The 18,599-nt window shown below is 41.2% G+C and overlaps 1 protein-coding gene across 4 annotated transcripts in view; it reads left to right on the top strand.

Annotated features, from left to right (window-relative positions):
- The window catches only part of MAP3K15 (mitogen-activated protein kinase kinase kinase 15), a 148,423-nt gene that overhangs the window by 51,699 nt on the left and 78,125 nt on the right, over positions 1-18,599 (top strand). For all 4 annotated transcript variants that reach the window (XM_043504584.1, XM_038390782.2, XM_038390829.2 and 1 more), the window contains 3 exons: positions 11,809-12,002; positions 14,356-14,524; positions 18,335-18,441. In XM_043504584.1, the coding sequence (XP_043360519.1) occupies positions 11,809-12,002; positions 14,356-14,524; positions 18,335-18,441 (470 nt within the window). The remainder of the gene's footprint in view (positions 1-11,808; positions 12,003-14,355; positions 14,525-18,334; positions 18,442-18,599) is intronic.

The raw sequence follows: 18,599 nt of genomic DNA, 5'->3' as shown, positions 1-18,599 counted from the left end.
ATTTCAAAATAAAAGTAATTTAAGGTGTGTGGGGGTGGTATAATTACTCTGTGTGGAGGGACTGAGCAATTATTTTAAAGTTGGTGGTATATATATAAGTTTGCTACTCACTGTTGTTATCCTCACCTAGCTCCAAGGACCCATTATTGCGCTTAGCACAGTACAGACACCTAGTAGAGGGCAATCACTTTCCTTAAGAGCTTAAAATGCTAGTTTAAGACAAGTCATGACAGGTTGGTGAAACATACAAATGGGAGGAGGAAGAGTAGGATAACCGTAATATAAGCATATTTTTTCATAGACTAGCTGTATGCACAATTTGTAGAATATTGTAGAATTTTTTTTAATAATGGTGATATATAAGCAGATCAGTAGCCATAGTCTTAAATTGCAGCCTGCCTAACCACTATCAGCCAATAGTATGCTCTAGGCATCACAGTAGAAGTAGGGCAATCGGAGGTCCTATGCACACCAGTGCACATCTCCTTAACTCCAGGAGCAACAAAGGGTTCCCTCCCTCCCTGGAGAAACAGAGTTGAGAGGAGAGACCCCTCCAGTACTTACTGTAACAGCCAGGGTGTATCTGAGTGGGAGGATGGGTCAGGACTGCTGCACTCCTCTCCTCCTGCCACATTGAGTCCTCTCCTAGGATGGTGTCGGCAACTCCTCCTTCCCCTCCCCGAGATCATGAGGTCTTGGAGATAACAGCCAAGTTAGGTGTTAAAACCTCTCTGAGCTATTGGTTCAGGCTTACTGCAGACTTATGGGATCATCAGTGCATTAGTTATGCTCAGGTCTTGTTTTGAAGCTTCCCTCCCCCCCACCTCCCTCCTAGAAGGGCTAGAAACTTCTTAGTTTATTTTTCAACAAAAGCTGAGATTCTGATGCAAGTACATGACTTCAGGAGCTGATGCCCTGAAGCATGGGCCTAATGTTCCTATGCTTTACTCAGTGCTGAATAGAAGTGAGTACGAAGGAGGTTAAGTCGTGATCTTGCACGTGTTTTATGGGGCAGTGATTTACACCTAAGTAGGGCCCTACCAAATTTATGCCATGAAAAACACATCACAGACAATGACATTTGGTCTCCCCCCAGTGAAATCTGGTCTTGTGTACTTGTGGCACCTTAGAGACTAACAAATTTATTTGTGCATAAGCTTTCGTGAGCTACAGCTCACTGCATCCGATGAAGTGAGCTGTAGCTCACGAAAGCTTATGCTCAAATAAATTTGTTAGTCTCTAAGGTGCCACAAGTACTCCTTTTCTTTTTGTGAATACAGACTAACACGGCTGCTACTCTGAAAACTGATCTTGTGTGTGTTTTTACCATATACTATACAGATTTCACAGGGGAAACCAGTTTCTCTCAAATTGCGGGTCCTGACCCAAAAAGGAGTTGCAAGGGGGTCAAGGTGTTGCCACCCTTACTTCTGTGCTGCCTTCAGAGCTGGCCAGCCAGAGAGCGGCAGCTGTTGGCTAGGTGCCCAGCTCTGAAGGCAGTGTCCTACTAGCAGCAGTGAAGAAGTAAGGGTGACAATACCATATCATGCCACCCTTACTTCTGTGCTGCTGCCATCAGAGCTGGGTGGCTGGAGAGTGGCGGCTGCTGACTGAGGGCCCAGCTCTGCAAGCAGCAGCATAGAAGTAAGGGTGGCAATACCCTACCAAAAAGAACAGGAGTCCTTGTGGCACCTTAGAGACTAACAAATTTATTAGAGCATAAGCTTTCGTGGGCTACAGCCCACTTCATTGGATGCATAGAATGGAACACGTAGTAAGAATATATATACGCACGCACGCACGCACACGCGCACACACACACACACACACACACACACACACACACACAGAGAAGTTGGAAGTTGCCATACAAACTGTAAGAGCCTAATTAATTAAGATGAGCTATTATCAGCAGGAGAAAAAAAACTTTTGTAGTGATAATCAAGATGGCCCATTTAGACAGTTGACAAGAAGGTGTGAGGATACTTAACATGGGGAAATAGATTCAATATGTGTAATGACCCAGCTGCTCCCAGTCTCTATTCAAATCCAAGTTAATGGTATCTAGTTTGCTGGAGAGATTGTAGTTAGGGGCTGAAGGTGACAGCTAGTGGTGTTCTATTATTTTCTTTGTTGGGCCTGTCCTGTAATAGGTGACTTCTGGGTACTCTTCTGGCTCTGTCAATCTGTTTTTTCACTTCAGCAGGTAGGTATTGTAGTTTTAAGAATGCTTGATAGACATCTTGTAGGTGTTTGTCTCTGTCTGAGGGGTTGGAGCAAATGTGGTTGTATCTTAGAGCTTGGCTGTAGACAACGGATCGTGTGGTGTGTCCTGGATGGAAGCTGGAGGCATGTCAGTAAGGATAGTGGTCAGTAGGTTTCTGGTATAGGGTGGTGGTTATGTGACCATAGCTTATTAGCACAATAGTGTCCAGAAAATGGACCGCTTATGTCACCTTCAGCCCCCAACTTATACTTCTCCAGTGCATCATCAAAGATCTACAACCTATCTTGAAAAATGATCCCTCACTCTCACAGATCTTGGGAGACAGACCAGTCCTCACTTACAGACAGCTCCCCAGCCTGAAGCAAATACTCTCCAGCAACCACACAACAAAAACGCTAACCCAGGAACCTATCCTTGCAACAAAGCCCAATGCCAACTCTGTCCACATATTTATTCAAGTGACACCATCATAGGACCTAATCACATTAGCTATGCCATCAGGGGCTTGTTCACCTGCACATCTACCAATGTGATATATTCCATCATGTGCCAGCAATGCCCCTCTGCCATGTACATTGGCCAAACTGGACAGTCTCTGCGCAAAAGAATAAATGGACACAAATCTGACATCAGGAATCATAACATTCAAAAATCAGTAGGAGAACACTTCAACCTCTCTGGCCACTCAGTAAAAGACTTAAGGGTGGCAATTCTGCAACAGAAAAGCTTCAAAAACAGGCTTTAACGAGAAACTGCTGAGCTTGAATTCATATGCAAACTAGATATACCATTTACTTGGGTTTGTAATGTTAGTCTCTAAGGTGCCACAAGTATGCCTGTTCTTTTTGTGGATACAAACTAACATGGCTACTACTCTGAAATCTAATACCCTACCATGCCATCCTCACTTCTGTGCTGCTGCTGGCAGTGGCTCTGTCTTCAGAGCTGGGCTCCCAGCCAGCAGGTGCTGCTTTCCAGCTGCCCAGCTCTGAAGGCAGTGCCGCCGCCAACAGCAGTAAGGGTAGCAGTACCACAACCTCCCCTCCAATAACCTTGCAACTCCCCCACAACTCCTTTTTGGGTCAGGATCCCTACAATTACAATACAATGGAATTTCAGATTTAAATAGCTGAAATAATGAAATTTACTATTTTAAAAATCCTAAGACCATGAAATTGACCAAAATGGACTGTGAATTAGTGGAATTTGGATCATGGATTTGGAAATAGAGCCCTACATGTAAGGGATAACATGGAAGAAGGAATGAAGCTGCTTGTTGGAGAAACAGACAAGCAGATGATGGCTGAGACGTTCATCATTGGCAGAGCAAAGGGGAAGGCTGATGACAAGATAATAGAGAGGAATAGGTATGATGGAGCTGAACTGTGAAAGGCCTTGAAGGCAATCTTGTATTAGTTGCAGTAGATAATGAGGGGGAGGGACCAAAAAAGGCCTGGAAGATTGTCTTAGGAATAGCATTTTGAACAGACTCTTCAAACTCTGCAAGTTTTTCATCAGAAAAGAAACCGAGAACTGAATCTTTCATTGAGTTTGAAATGACTTGTCACTCTCTTCGATATCAGGCTATACGCTTAATGTTAGAGGTGTTTTAGAGGAAGTCTTTTTACACCCATCTTATTTGCAGTTTATCTATGGATATCTTAAAAGATGTTTAACTTCCAGTAATTGATATCTTCTTCCCCTTCGACTCCAAAAACTGTACATAAAATGGTTCTTTATTACCATCTCTTTTGATCACTGATTCCTGCAAGGTGCTGTTCCGGTGCATGGCCTAAATTGATGAGGCAGCTAATTCATGCTGTACTTGGAAAAGATTGAAAGTGTTGCCTGTTGGATGGGGGAAGGCTTTTGGAAGATCTTGTTTATTTGGAAATTGCCATGTTTGTTGATGACTGTGGATTGATAGGCCCTTTATATGGGGACTCTTCATTTTTTTTTTTTTTTTTTTTTTTTACTGGGAGCTGAACATGAAAACCCACGTTTCACTGATGATGGTCAGTTATAGCTCTCTCCCACCTGCCTCCCCCCAAAATCTTTTGAAATTGTGACCTTTTCTTCTAGAGATAGACTTTGCCACTGTAATCTCTGTCTTTATCTGTAAAGACAATTTTTTAAATTTCAGTAATTTATTTGGTATGGTATTAAAGGTGCTCTATTGAGGGCAATCTTTGAAAACCACTTATAATTTGTAAATCTGGCAGAATGCAGTTGCATAGATTCATGGAGTCCTGTAATATGCACTGGATGTCTGTTAACCAGTGAACGTGCTTCAAATACTTTTTGTTTGAGTCTGAAATCCTTATATAATAGAGGACTGGTTCACTGGGGAGGGAAGGGGGCAAGTCAATAGAGATTAGTTGGTTTGGAATTACTGACTGTCCCAAGGCACGTATTTGAGAATATGGGAGGGAGAGTCAATGTTGTTGAGGTCTTGAAGCTTTGGAAAGGTCTTAATCCTTAACCTAGTGAAGGCAAGGCCGGCAACTGTGATTTTAACAGTAGTGAGCCGCTACTATTAAACCCCAGGTTCCCTGTAGACTTAACTTGTTTGCTAACTCATGTGGTCATAGGTACTGGAACTCCTGGCTTTGAATATATGGTTTCCATCATATACAGGGTTTACAGTTCGATTCAGTGGCTCTCAGCACCCCCACTATACACATTGTTCCAGCACCCCTGCAGGTGATGACTGTGGCTGCCTAGTCTCCATTAGGATTTTAATTAGTTATTTAACTTGAGCGAGTTAGTTAATAACACACCTTTTTGTTCTTCAGTGAAGATACACCCACGTTATGCCAAAAATAGCAATGGCATCCTTCCAGGAAAAGATTGTAAAACTTCTTGTTGTTGAGAGGTGTATTTGGGGGTTCATTTAACCGATTCTGATATCTCCTTCTTGAGCTGAATTGTCTTTGTTTAGATTGTTTTTAGTTATATTCTGGAAGGCCACCCACATACCTCAATTGAAATAATAAATTTTAATTTCTATCGTTGTTAAAGTGTTATGAAAAAATTGATGTATAAATACTAAGAATTATTTCTTAAATCAGTGTATAAGTGCAAAAAAAAATTTCCTTATAGTACATTTATACTGTAACTGAATAAACATTTTGTACTTATTCCTTAATAACTTAATTTTAAGTTATTAAAATGTATCATTTCTAACTGCAAATACTTATTTTGCTTGTATCTTAGATTAGAAATATTTCAAACTAATTCAGATAGCTAATAACTTTAGATTATCTAGATGTTGCTATACAGTCTTGTGCAGGCATTAATTTTATTTATCTTGCACAAACAGAACTATAAGTTTAGCAGGCAGATATTGGTCCTGTTTGAATCACTGTGTAACAGCACTTGCATTTGCTGCACATGTGGCAAAAAGGTTAGATTCACAAGATTGTTTCCTTTACACATTTACAATGTACTCTCATTGATGCCAATAGGAGTTCCAGTTGGTGGAACAATTGTAGAATATGGCTCCAGGATCAGGTTGTGTAGTTCTTACACTAGTGAGCACTTACTTATGAATGGCAGTGAAGTGTTCACCTGCATGAATAAAATCTATATATCATAGGGCTGGAATCATCTAGTTCATGTGCCCTTGCTTTCTCTCTCTTATTCCTTCCGCTTTCTTTATTGAGTGTTTTCTTGAATACCTCTCATGATAGTAGGGGAAGCACTAGCTTTGGTTGTTGAAATTCCTGATTGTTCTAACTGCTAAGAAATTTCTTTGCTAATGTCCAATTTTAGGCCACTACAGCTTATTTTGCAATACATTTAAATACAAATTAGATCTCATAAAAATACTTTGCACAATAAAGCTATTACATAATTTTGTCCCTTGCTCTTACTAAAACATCTTGCTGCTCTTCACTTCCTCTCTACTAAACAACTCCTGCATTTCACTGACTGGTGAAATGATGATTGTATGCTTCATAGAGGGCAATTTCCTCCCCACGTTACAAATGCAAGTAATTCTATTAAAATTCGTAGGACCGTTCCTGTGATGAAAGTGAGAACATTGGCCCCATAGAGGAAAAATTCCCATTTACTTCAATGGGCATTTGATCAGTACTATAGCTTATAAAGTGTCATGGGGTCATTTGCAGTAAAGAGGCTATGTAATGTAAGTCATGCATCATTGCTCTTCTGGTAGCAAGAATGAGAGTAATCAGAGTTTAAAACTAAATCTTTCCTGATTTGATGTGTCACCAGTTTAGGTTCCAGTCCTGCAACTGACTCCATGCAAGTGGACCCGTGCACTCATGCATCTAGTTACAGGATCAGGATACTGTTTGTCAAGGTGGAATGTTTCCCTTAGGTCATATAAGCATATTACCTGAAGTTGAGTCTGGATTTAATATATATTCTATAGAAACAAAATAAAGTCGAACTATTGTAGTTCCTCAAACCACCACTTTGAATACAATGGCATGTGTGCCCTGGGTATCACCTGTACTTAATAAAGAAAAGTGTCACTATAATGGAGGTGTCCTGAGTTAATCGCTGCCACCTGCTTACAGCAGGAGCAAGCCTCATCTCTGCCCACCACCCTCCCCCTTGGCAACACAAGTGCTCCAATCCAGGCTCCACAAGCCCACTCTTTCCCAGTGCAGGCTAGCAGTGTACACACCCCACTTTACTACACTCAAGTGCACAATTTCTTGTCTTGTGGACAAGACGGATCTGCTGCCTCCATGGAAGCAGTACATCTCAGTTTACTGGTTTCACCTCAGTTCAACACTCTTCTTAGGACAAGGTGTCTATACGTGTCTACAGTAAAGCAAATTTAAGTTTGATTAACAGAGCTTGAGAGAAAGATGCAAAATAAAAGTAAAAGGGTTTGGAAACAATGTTACAGGTAAAAGAAAAACAAACTGCAATCTATAGCCTATACTTATTAACAAGTTACTTTCCTGTCTAGGAAGGTATTTCTCATCCAATGGTCCGTCCTTGCAGCACTTGTCCAGTCCAGAAAGCTGGGTTCCACCTTTCATGAGACACTCCCACTGGCACAGTGCTCCTCCCATAATGAATAACACCTTTGCCCTTTCTTCTTCCCTTAGACAGAACTGTTGTGTCTGAGCCCAAGGGGTCCCCTAACCAGAGACTTTTCTTGGGGGTTCTTTTGTTTTGGTAAACGCTCAGGCCTGCATCTGTCCAGACAGTAAATCCAGGGCTTGGGCTGGCTCCATGGATGTCCCTTGGTCTCATTGTTGATTGAGTCAGGTCTGAGACTCCTCCATCTCAAGTGGCAAGTTTCACTTTCAACCATTTTGGAACACCATAGCCTACATGTTTCATAATTCTAAAATGGTTTCCCATACAAACACATCTCAATAATCATGACATTCAGCTAGTTCTTAGCTCTCAGCAGATACCACACATGACCCCCTTCAGTGAAATATTGAGAAGATGGTCAGACACAGGAATAATATATGTGCCTGGGCATGTCTGTGTCATGCTTACCCAGTAGCTCCAACTGAGTTTGGGTATGTAGCAGAACATTGCAGGACTGTGCTGACAAAGTCACTTTGAGATCCTGGGGCTCAGTAATCACTGGTGTTTATTTGCAGGTTGTGCTCCCACCATCCTTTCACCATACACAGCTTGGGTTCTAGTGTCTTCACCCAGGCAGGAAGAGCTATCACACTGCTTCCACTCCCTTGCTCCTCCTGCCCAGCCTTTTATATAGCCCCAGGCTAATTGGATGGGCAGCTGTCTCCCATTCACCAATTAGCTGCAGGTTTTCTCTAGCCAGCTGCAATTTACTTCCCTTAATGGGAGCTGGCATGACAGAGTGTTGAGTCAGCAGTTCTTCCCTTTGGGAGACTATGAACAGAGACCAGGCAGTTTCTTAAATGAAAGTATATTGTTTAATTTTAATAGTAGGAACAAAGCATTTAGAAGCCAAGATTTTAAAACAAAAAACAGTCTATACACATGTTTATCTTTAAAACCCCAGATGATAGCCTAGGTAGGCCTAACTTTTCAGACCCCCCAATGAGTATGTCTGTCTGTTGCTCACAAACACCTATTCCTTCTCTTGAGAGAGAGAGAGAGACCTTTAAAACCCTGCTATACTCCTTTGTTCTTCTGTATTCTTGAGGTTTGGCACTTCTGGTCAAAACTACTTTTGCAGGCTAGCTGGGCAAGAGGTAAACTCTTCAAGGCTAAAAGTTTGGACATTGTCACTTAACAACCCTCAAGAGTTTGCTGAGGAATGCCTTATCTTCAGCCATTCTTTTCACATTCTGCTTTTCTTCTTACAGCCTCCTGTTAAACTAAACCAATATATTCATACAGTAAACATTGTGATAACCAGATCAACATATATTATTCATAAATTATTAGAGAGCAGCTCCAATTCTGTCATAATGATGTAAGCCAATCACAAAATTTTGTGGAGCCTGGCTGACAATTTATTAACACTTGGGGTTGGCAATACTACATAAGTTGCTTAAGAGATCATCCGCTGCTTATTTCTCACCTAAAATATTAGTAATTTCTTTGTGACATTACAATAATTTTCCACAGTGGCTAATTTTGATGAGTCAGAGAGTTTTCTTTAGGTGAGGAATAGGCAACTAGAGCAGAGACCTCCTAAAGAATAAAGATGTTATTTTCAGATGCCTGTGGGTCATAATGAAAACAATAAAAAGGAAGTAGATAAACAGAATTGTTCCTAAGTAGTGAAGATTCGATGGAATCTTTTAGAAATTTCAGTCCACATATTGTACTGTGTGGGGTGTTTGGATTTTATTTATTGCGTGCATATGTTAAACAGGAAAGAGAAGAGTCGGAAAACTGTTGATCATTAGTCATGAGGTAACACAGAAATACTAGGCGTTGATGGGTATCCCCTAAATATTCAAGGTTACTTCTGCCAGGAGGTAGCCTGCCTGTTTTTTTTATAACACTGTTGGCTTACATTGGCAGCTGAATGAACTGATGATGTGGCTGTGTATCACAAACTGATGGGGCTAAATTTTCAGCTCAAGTCCCACTGCTTGCACCTCTAGAACTCTTCACATAAGGTAATGTGTTTAGATAGGTCTTAATTTCTGCATAAAAATAGGCGCTTCTGCATTGTGGATGAAAATTTGTGGAAACTTATGTGGGATACAAACATCCAGGAGGAGGCAGGGAACGTGAATAAAATGGTTAAATGTTGTCCAAACAGGTGTATTGCACTATTCCACACTGGTAACTTTTTGAGAAACATCTCTGAAGGTTAGTTGTGAAATTTAAAGTTTTCCTTCTCCCAGCAAATAACTACAGTTTTCATTACTATTACAAATTGTAGTCATAAGAAAATTATATGAACTATCAAAGCTGATCTTCATCTTCTCCCCCAGAACTAAGAGCTCATGGATTGTTTGAAATTTAAAACTAACATTCATACACAAGGAGTATTATTGACCTAAAGTGTTTGTCTTTATAGGTTTGAGGGGTGGGAGCAGACTTGCTTTCTCACAAGGTCACAATGTTCCAGGTCAAGACTACCTTAAAAATAGAAAAAAACAAAACTAATTTTTTGCAAAATGTGCACTGAGCAACTTGACATGCTGCTTGCTTGAGTTGAGCTTGATTTATTTAGCTAGTTTTGGGGAGGCAGGTGGTAGAAAATAAAGACGACAGTGCGACCGATGATCACAGTGTTAGAAATGTGAATACTATATTGTGTGATGAGATTTAGTTCAAGTACAGTCAATAGCAATGTAGTATTGTTTTTGAGAAATGATGGATCTTTTATAGTTCTGAATCATAATGAACTCAAATAGAGGGGCAAACAGGTCACTGTGCCTCAGTTACTTCCTCTTTCTCTGCCTTTGGGGTAACCACGTCTGAAATGAGGGTTCCGAATGAAAAATCTCCCCTTCTAGTGACTAGTTTATTGGTATACAACAAAATCTGTTCAGCTCTCCACTTTTGTATCAGGGCTTCTTAATCCTTCCTTTCCAGGCCTGTGCTAGTCTCCCCTCTTTCACAGAAGATGCCAGTCTACTGCAGGTGGCTGTCTTTCTGCCAGTCCGCGGAGCAGTCCACACAAGGTCTTTCCCAGTCTATGGCACCTCTCAGACTCAGCTGAGAGCACTGCTTTATATAGCCCTGCCTGGTAGCCACATGCCTTTTTCTAAGTGCATCTGCACTGATTGCAAACAGCTATGGCCCTTCCGTGGGGTGGGCTGGGAAGGCAGCACAAGGGTTAACCCTATTCCTTGCTGGACCAGGGGATGAGATCTGCGCACCTGGTCACAAAAGGCAACAGTTTTCCTAATTTGTTTCTCTTCAGGTCTAGTGCCTGATTCCTTTACCCTTAGTAATGTGTATATTCCTCCCATACGTGAGGAGTCTCACTGAAGTTTATTTTGCCAACACGTGTTGTTTTCTGCCAGTCTCACAATATTCGATAGGGTTTTTAAAGCCACAGCTCCTGGAGTCATGAATCTCCACTCCCCCTGCCCCCTTTTTTTTTAAAGTAAGTTTTTTCAGCCTTCATGGTCTTAGGGGAAAAATAGGTTGCAAATAGGAACCCTGAAGTCTCAAAAACCAGAAAGCAAATAGAATGTTTGATTATTATTTAAAACCTCCTGATTTTGTGGGGCCTGAGACATAATTTTGGAATGCTTGGGGTTGGCGATAATGAGCTGGGCCTTTTGTTCTGGAATGCAGTAAGGTGTCTGGATCTTAAAATATTAAGTATGGCCCTCTTGTCGTTGTTACTTCCATCTCTCTCTCCTCTCCCCTCCCTTCCCCTCCTCTACAGAGAGCCTTCTACCTGCTTCCTCCAACAGGAAGTAATCCTTTATCCTTCTTTGACTACAGGGACTGCTTCCTAGCAACTGCTTCCTTCTGTAGTTCATTCTCAGTATGGGTCAGATCAAAAATCTGCTGAAGTGTTATATATATATGTGTGTGTGTGTGTGAGTATATATATTTATATTAACATATGAAGTGTCTCTTCAGTTATAAGAATGCTACTGCCAGTCCCCTTTTATCATGTTGTCATTAGACTGGTCTACTGAATAACAGTGACAATATTGTGACAGCTGTCACGCTATACAGTTTGTCTTACCCATATTCAGAATATTTAATTAAAATTTCAGTTAAATAAAAATAAGGTGATTTAAATGTGTTTTGTTATTTAAATTCTAAAGCTCTGGTGACACCACCATGACATCCTGAGGGTTGCTGCTTTTTAAACAAACAAAAATGTATAGTGTACAGTAAACTTGGGTGTTTTTTAAAAAATCTGGATTTCCAATTAAGCATATATTTACATAAAGACTTAATTCTTCCCTCAAGAAAGCAACTCCGATTGAAGTCAATAGGAGCTGTAGTCCTTGTCATGCCTGAAAATCAGGCCCGAAGTGTCTCAAGTTGAGCATCCAAAAAGTGGAGGCATGCAAATTTAGTGAACACTTATGCAAACTTAGCTGCCCATTATTTGCTCTTAAGGAATTAATCAAAAGATTCAGAATGAGATCACTCCATCCAGTTTGACTATGCAGTACTTCTATTTGCTATCTGAATGTGTTTGCTTTTCCTTCTAGGCTTCCAGTGGGAATTACTATTTTATTCCATATATTGTAACACCTGGTGCTGATTATTTTTGCTGTGAAAGTGATGCATTGCGGAGAGCCTCTGAGTACATGCAGCCTAACTGGGACAACATCCTGGGTCCTCTCTGTGTTCCACTGATGGACAGGTTTATCTGTCTTCTGAAGGACATTCACATTACATCATGGTAATTTTGCCATGTTTACACTTCCTGCTCATTGATACTTTTTCCTATGCTGCAAGGAGTTTCAGAATCCCCACCAAGGTTCAGTGTTCAATGTGTTTAACCCTGTGTTAAAAGAAATACCTTAATGTAATCTAAACTATATTGCTGTCATGCAGCTGTTGTAGTAAACTAACCATCTTATGACAGCAGCGGATTACATTTACTATCCAAAATATCAGTCAGCAGAGTCAGAACTGCGGACACAGCCTCTGGAAAAGAGAGGGTATAGAGAAGAAAACATAAAATATAGTGCATGGTGGTGTAATGAGAGAGACATACCTCAGCTTCTTTGTAAGTCTTGAAGCCAAAGACCATCTTTTCTTAGCACCAACTAAGTGTGTGAATACAATATGGTATTAACTGTGGTCACACAGACTAATATCTGAGTGGAACCTTTTTAACACTTGAATTGCATAGTAATTGTAGAATGCTGCTCTGGGCCTCTGCTGTCCCATGGTGACTCCTGTTTACTGACACATCTTGATACCCCCTTTGTTTACTAGGCACTGCCCGTTGTACCTCTTCTGCATTTTTCACATTCCCTTCCACGGTCAAAATGTTGTGTAATTTCTGTTGCTATAGTGACAAGAAAGCTCCCGGCTTATGGCATAGGTTCCATGCGCTGGGTAAACTACATGATCATTATCACTTTTCACTGTGCTTGTTGTCCAGTCGTAGCACAGTCACGGGCAAACTCAATTTGGATCCAAACTCGGCATAATTTGAAACTGTGCAATGCAGCCTTAATTAAAACTCTGATCAGTAACTAACCTATGCTGCTGCTATTGTTGTTTATTATTTGAATTACTGTAGCAGCTAGGAGCCCTAATCATGGCCCAGGACCCCATTATGCAAGGCTGTGAAGGAACAAACAGAACAAAAAGATGGTCTCTGCCCAACAGTCTATTTCAGTGTTGCTGAACTGCAGCCATACTGTTGAACAGAGTTGCCTTCATTCAGTGTTATCAGTGGAGCTCAGGTTTAAGTTGATTCATTTTTGTTGTAACAGCTGCTATACTCAGTTCCTACAGTGCCCTAGAACTTGTGACGTATTTTTGTATTAATTTTAAAGTAACTAATTGTAAAATTATTCTTTTGCTCCTCTATTTCTGACCCTGCCATTTACAAGTATATTAATATGGGGGGGGGGAGGTAAAGATGAGGGGTAATGTGATGCAGTCAATAAAGCTTTTGCTTATGTGGTGCCTTTTATACAAACTCTCTCCTAAAAAGCTTTAAAGACTTAACTGTACAGTTATAGAGTTAGTAAGAGTGGTGATAGATAGATGTGAAGATATACAGTAGAGACGAGAGACAAAAGATAAGTTTTAATGAGACACATAGGTTCCTAAGTCACTTTTGAAATTGGGACTCAGACTTCTAAGTCACTTAGGGTACAATTTTCAAATCACCTATGTCCATTCTTATTAATGCAAGAAGAACTGATTAACATAAACTTGGAAACAGTGCATGAGAACTAGGAAAGATAGTGTGCAACAAATTAGACATGAGTTTGCAGTGACAGTAAAATAAATAAAATGAAAAAGCCTTCCATTGGCCATTTCTTCAGACCCTCACTGCATTATCTCATGAGAATACCTTGCAAGTGATATATTCTGTGGCTATTAGTATCACAGTATGAGTGGATATTAAGAGAGAGCTTAATTTTCTCTTCTACATTTAGGATTTAGGATCTGAGCACTTGCAACTCCTCAGTACCTGTCAGGATCTGGATATTAATTAATAAGCCCAGGGCTTAGTAATTGCTCGCTACAAGTTACATTTTAAATAGACTGCATTTATTTTTTTTAACATTCCTACATTGCAATATAAATTGATTTTTAGTGAAAATACATGACCGTTGTTACTGTGGCTTTTCCATGCCTCCTGTGTAATAGTATGTATTATGTTTTGTGAACTACCGCTAGTCAGATAATGGATGGCTCTGGTTGGTTTATTTAATAAGAGCTGCTAGTCTCCAATAGATATAAAGATGAGGGATTTTATTTTATATTACTGTAGTCTCTTTGTTTAGCATGCCACTTGCTGCTTTCTTCAGGATAAATGTGTAGATTAATGTGTTTATTTTGGGCATTGTTCCTCTACTTTACTAGGCCTGTTAAATAATAATTAAAAAAATTAGAACTTGTAATTTAATAATGCCTCATATAAAATATTTCTTAAAAGTGTAAACTGAAAGGAATAGTTAACTTAAACCTCATTTGGATAAAGAAATATTAGTGCTGTTTTAATGTTGTAACCAAACCTCCATTTAGAAAATTCTAATATTTTATCTCCATTTTTATTTCTTTAGCGCATATTGCAAGGAAACACTGTTGAAAGATATTAGAAAAGCTAGAGACAAGTATCAAGGAGATGAACTAGCAAAGGAGCTGGCCAGGATTAAGCTCCGTCTGGATAATACCGAAGTCCTGACTTCTGACATTGTTATAAACCTGCTTCTTTCTTATCGAGATATCCAGGTATATTATTGACGTGAAAGTAAGGAAGATACTCTTTTTAAGTGGGTTTTACCCTTGTTTATTGTTCTTGTTTATTGCCTGTTTGTTTGATATTTTCTTGAATTTGGACCTCTGTATAATTTTAGTTTCAAGCTAAATCAGGTTATATTGTGGTTTTAAACTAAATTATTTCTTTTTCATCTATGAAAAAAAGAAGTGTATTTGGTTTTTAATTTTTAAATCCAACCTTTAAGCCTGTGGAAACTAAGAAAAAGAATTTGTTGTGATTTCAATATTTGCTAAAAGAGCCCAGGTTTACTATGTTTCAGAATTGGTATAAAAAAGCAATGTTGTGTTTGTTTTAAAAACCCTCCCTCCACCCTGAAAAAACAAACTTTTGGATTTTTAAAAAAACTCTGGTTTTGGTAGAACAGGGCCTCACTTATAAGACTTATGAACTGTCCATCTTTGTGAGTGACATTCCTCTGAAGACTTATTTTCACCAATCCTATCGAAATATAGTATTTGTTCTTCTGATATTAGCACTTTTGTTTCTTGTGTTCCTCCCTCAGGGTACATCTACTTGGCAAATGAAGATGTGATTGCAGTGAGAATTGGCATACCCACTCTATCTTTAATCTAGCTGGCATGGGTACAGTGGTAGTGAGGAAGTGGTGGCACAGGCCCGCTGGGTTGCTGACCCATGTCAGGGTCTGTGACCCCATGATTGTTACCTGCACTACCGACATTAAAGTTAGCACAGTTAGGCCTACCCACACTGCAATAACACTTTCATTTTTAGTGTAGATGTACCTAAACTGGGTATTTGTCAATCATTAGCAGGTCAAGAGAGAGAGATCATCATCATATTGTCTTGTCTTATCCAGCTCTCCATTCTAAGTTCCCTTTCATCCCACCCCAGTTTATCTATCTGTTTGATTGCCAGTGATGAACTTCCCACTACCTGGTTACCTTCTGATGTTCCTTCTTATTCCTTTGAGGTCTCTCTTCATTAGGAAGTTTAATCATATTTAAACACAATCTGAACAACAGTCAAGCTGGGTAAGAGGATGCTGACCCCATGGGAGCTGGTCAGTATATACCTGAATATGTCATGGTCAGTACATGTCAACAAGATGAGGCTATGCCCTGCTGAGACAAGGGTTTCTTCTTTGAGTAGTGTCCCTATGGGTACTCCACTATAGATGTGTCCCTACACTGCTGATTGGAGAACTTTGGTGGCAATGTCCGTTGGGCCCGCATATGCGTTGTGTCTCCTTGTGCTGCACCACAAGGCTAGTCAGCATGCACGAGCTAACCCCCCTCACTTCCTTCTCAATCGCCACTGGCTAGAGACGGAGCTATTAGCAGTCTCTTAATGACTATTATCTCAACCTTTGTAGCCTAAAGCATAGTTTTTGGTAGTAGTTATTCTAGTGTCTTTTATTTTCTCTTATTTTCTCTAAATATATCTATAGATAGATTTTTATTTGTTTTTTTTCTTCCTGTCCTTTCTCATTGGGGGCCCTTCCCCCCCCCAAACAGGGTATGCCCAGTTCTCTGGGCTTCAAGAAGCGCCTCTCATGCAACGAGGCTATCCCCATCGCAAACATGTACTCACAGTGTGTTTGTTGCCTCGGGGAAGGACACATCCCTCAAAAGTGTGCTCTCTGCCAGCAGCTTAGACCTTGGTCCCGCAAATACAGAGAGCTGAGGCTGAAGATTATATTCACGGAGGAGGCCCTCAGACCTTCTCTGGACCCATGCCAAGAGTCACCAGGCAGATGTGAGTCTTCCTCACAGCTCTCAACATTCAAGGGCTATGGGGCGAAGACATTAGCTGCTGATCCCTCTCATATATTGAAAAAGAGAGCAAGAAGTCCCCGCAGTGAGCCATGAGCTAGCCCGAAATGATCCCTGGCATGTTTGGTATCCTCGGTACCGTTGGCACCGAGGCAGATCAAACCCGGTACTCATGGCTCAACAAAGTCTACAGCGGCAGGTACTGTTGACGTGCCTACAGACCCAGTGGACACAGGCACCAAGTCAACAGCACTGAGGGAGAAGGACAAGCAAGCACTTGAAGGTGCTACCAGTACGCAATGCCTCATTGATACCGATGCCCCATCCGGCACCTGAACATCCAGTGTGGACAAGAATTTCATTCTTCCTGGCACCGTCAGTGGCACCGAGCTGGTTGTCCCCATCGAGTGACCTCCATATATGGATGTATCGAAGTCTCCTCTCCTCAGTACCAGGACTTCCACACTGAGTCTTTGTCCGGCACAAGAGTCTTCCCCAGTGCCCTGCCATGCTCCCCTACTTTCTAGTGAGGACGTGGATAGAGAACCAAAGGAGGGGGTATCTCACTACTCCTCCCAGGCTCCCTACGGTGCCTGATACCAACAGTGCCCCCTGGCATATCGTCATCCTGGTATGGGCATCCCTGGGCTCTATACCACCACTGCCCCAGTGGTGACACTGGGACCTCTGGGCTGCAATACCTCTCAGGCTTCTAGTCCCACCTGAGAACCCCTGAGAGGTGTTCCCCCGGCCATGGTATCCAGGGCTTCAGAACCTCCAGGAGAAAACCTACAGGAGTGTGAGGGTGATGTTGAGGAAGAGATGACCTCAAAGACCATATCCTCCTCCTCCTCAGATAAGGCTGTCATGCCTCTCCCACTGTCCCTGGCAGATGACTTTTGCCTCTTCCGGGATCTCGCAAAGAGAGTGCCAGACTCTCTCCAGATACTGCTGGAACAAGTCAAGGACACACACCACAACCTCCTTGACAGCCTCCATTCATCTTCCTCCTCAAAAGTTGCCCTCCCTATTAATGAGACTACCCTTGATCCTGTGAAAACCGTATGGCAGACCCCAGCATCGGTTGCACTGACCTGCAAGCGGGCAGACAAAAAGTATTATGTCCCAGCAAGAGTGACAGAATTCCTCTTCTCCACCTTTCACCCAACTCCATCATGGTGGGTGCTTTAAATTCACATGGCCATTAACACCAGATGAGATCCACTTCCTATGATAGGATTGGAAACATCTGAACCTTTTTGGGAGGAAGGTGTACTCCTCACCTACGCTTCAGTTTTGAATTGCCAATTACCAAGCCCTCATGGCAAAATATGATTATGTAAACTAATCAGAACTGAATGATTTTATTGAACAGATGCCCATGGTGCATCGCGACCAATTTAAGGCCATCATTCAGGAGGGTCTGCTAGTAGCAAAGACAACACTATAATCTGCCCTCAATACAGTTGACGCTGTGGCCAGCTCCATCTTCATTGTGGTGGTGATGCAGCGTACCTCTTGGCTCCATCTGTTGGACTTCCTGAAGGAGGTACAGTCAACCGTTGAAGATCTTCCCCTTGAGGGCGCTAAGCTCTTTGCGGAAAAGACCAATGCCTCTCTTCACACCTTGAAGGATTCTCAGACCACTCTCCATTTTTCTGTCCTACACACCAGGACAGAAAAGAAAATTTAGTCCGCAGCCCATCACAAGCCATGCACTTTCCAGTACCCAGCTCAACGATACTATGAGACCCAGCAGCTCAGGAACGCAAGCACACCTACAGTGGAACACCCTTAGGGAGACACATCTCAAAGAACCATCGTTATTACACAAGGTGAGTAACTACTTCTTGTGCGCATCTACCTCACCTGTTAATGAATATGAGTTGTCCTTGTCCACACTGACCAGTAATTATTATTGTAACTAAATTGATTTACATTTCCAAGTGAAGAGCCTGATCCAGCTGGGAATTTGATCAACTGATTTGGTTTAGTGATATTTTTTGATCGTATTTTTTTTATTATCAGGACTATGATGCTATGGTGAAGTTGGTGGAAACACTGGAAATGCTGCCTACCTGTGATCTGGCTGATCAGCACAACATTAAATTTCATTATGCATTTGCATTGAATCGGTAAGGATAACTGCAAGGTTTTTTGCATTCTCTATAGGTGTATATGTATATGCACAAATTTAAAATGTATGTGCATATACTTGCGTGTGTGTGTGTGCCTGCATTTATGTGTAACATCTTTCTCACTCACACCCACACCACTGGGGATGATATTCATG

This window comes from Dermochelys coriacea, chromosome 1, assembly GCF_009764565.3.
Source record: "Dermochelys coriacea isolate rDerCor1 chromosome 1, rDerCor1.pri.v4, whole genome shotgun sequence".
In the NCBI taxonomy this organism is placed as follows: Eukaryota; Metazoa; Chordata; order Testudines; family Dermochelyidae; genus Dermochelys; species Dermochelys coriacea.
Note: the sequence above shows the minus strand (reverse complement) of the source record. Positions and strands in the feature narration are given on the sequence as shown.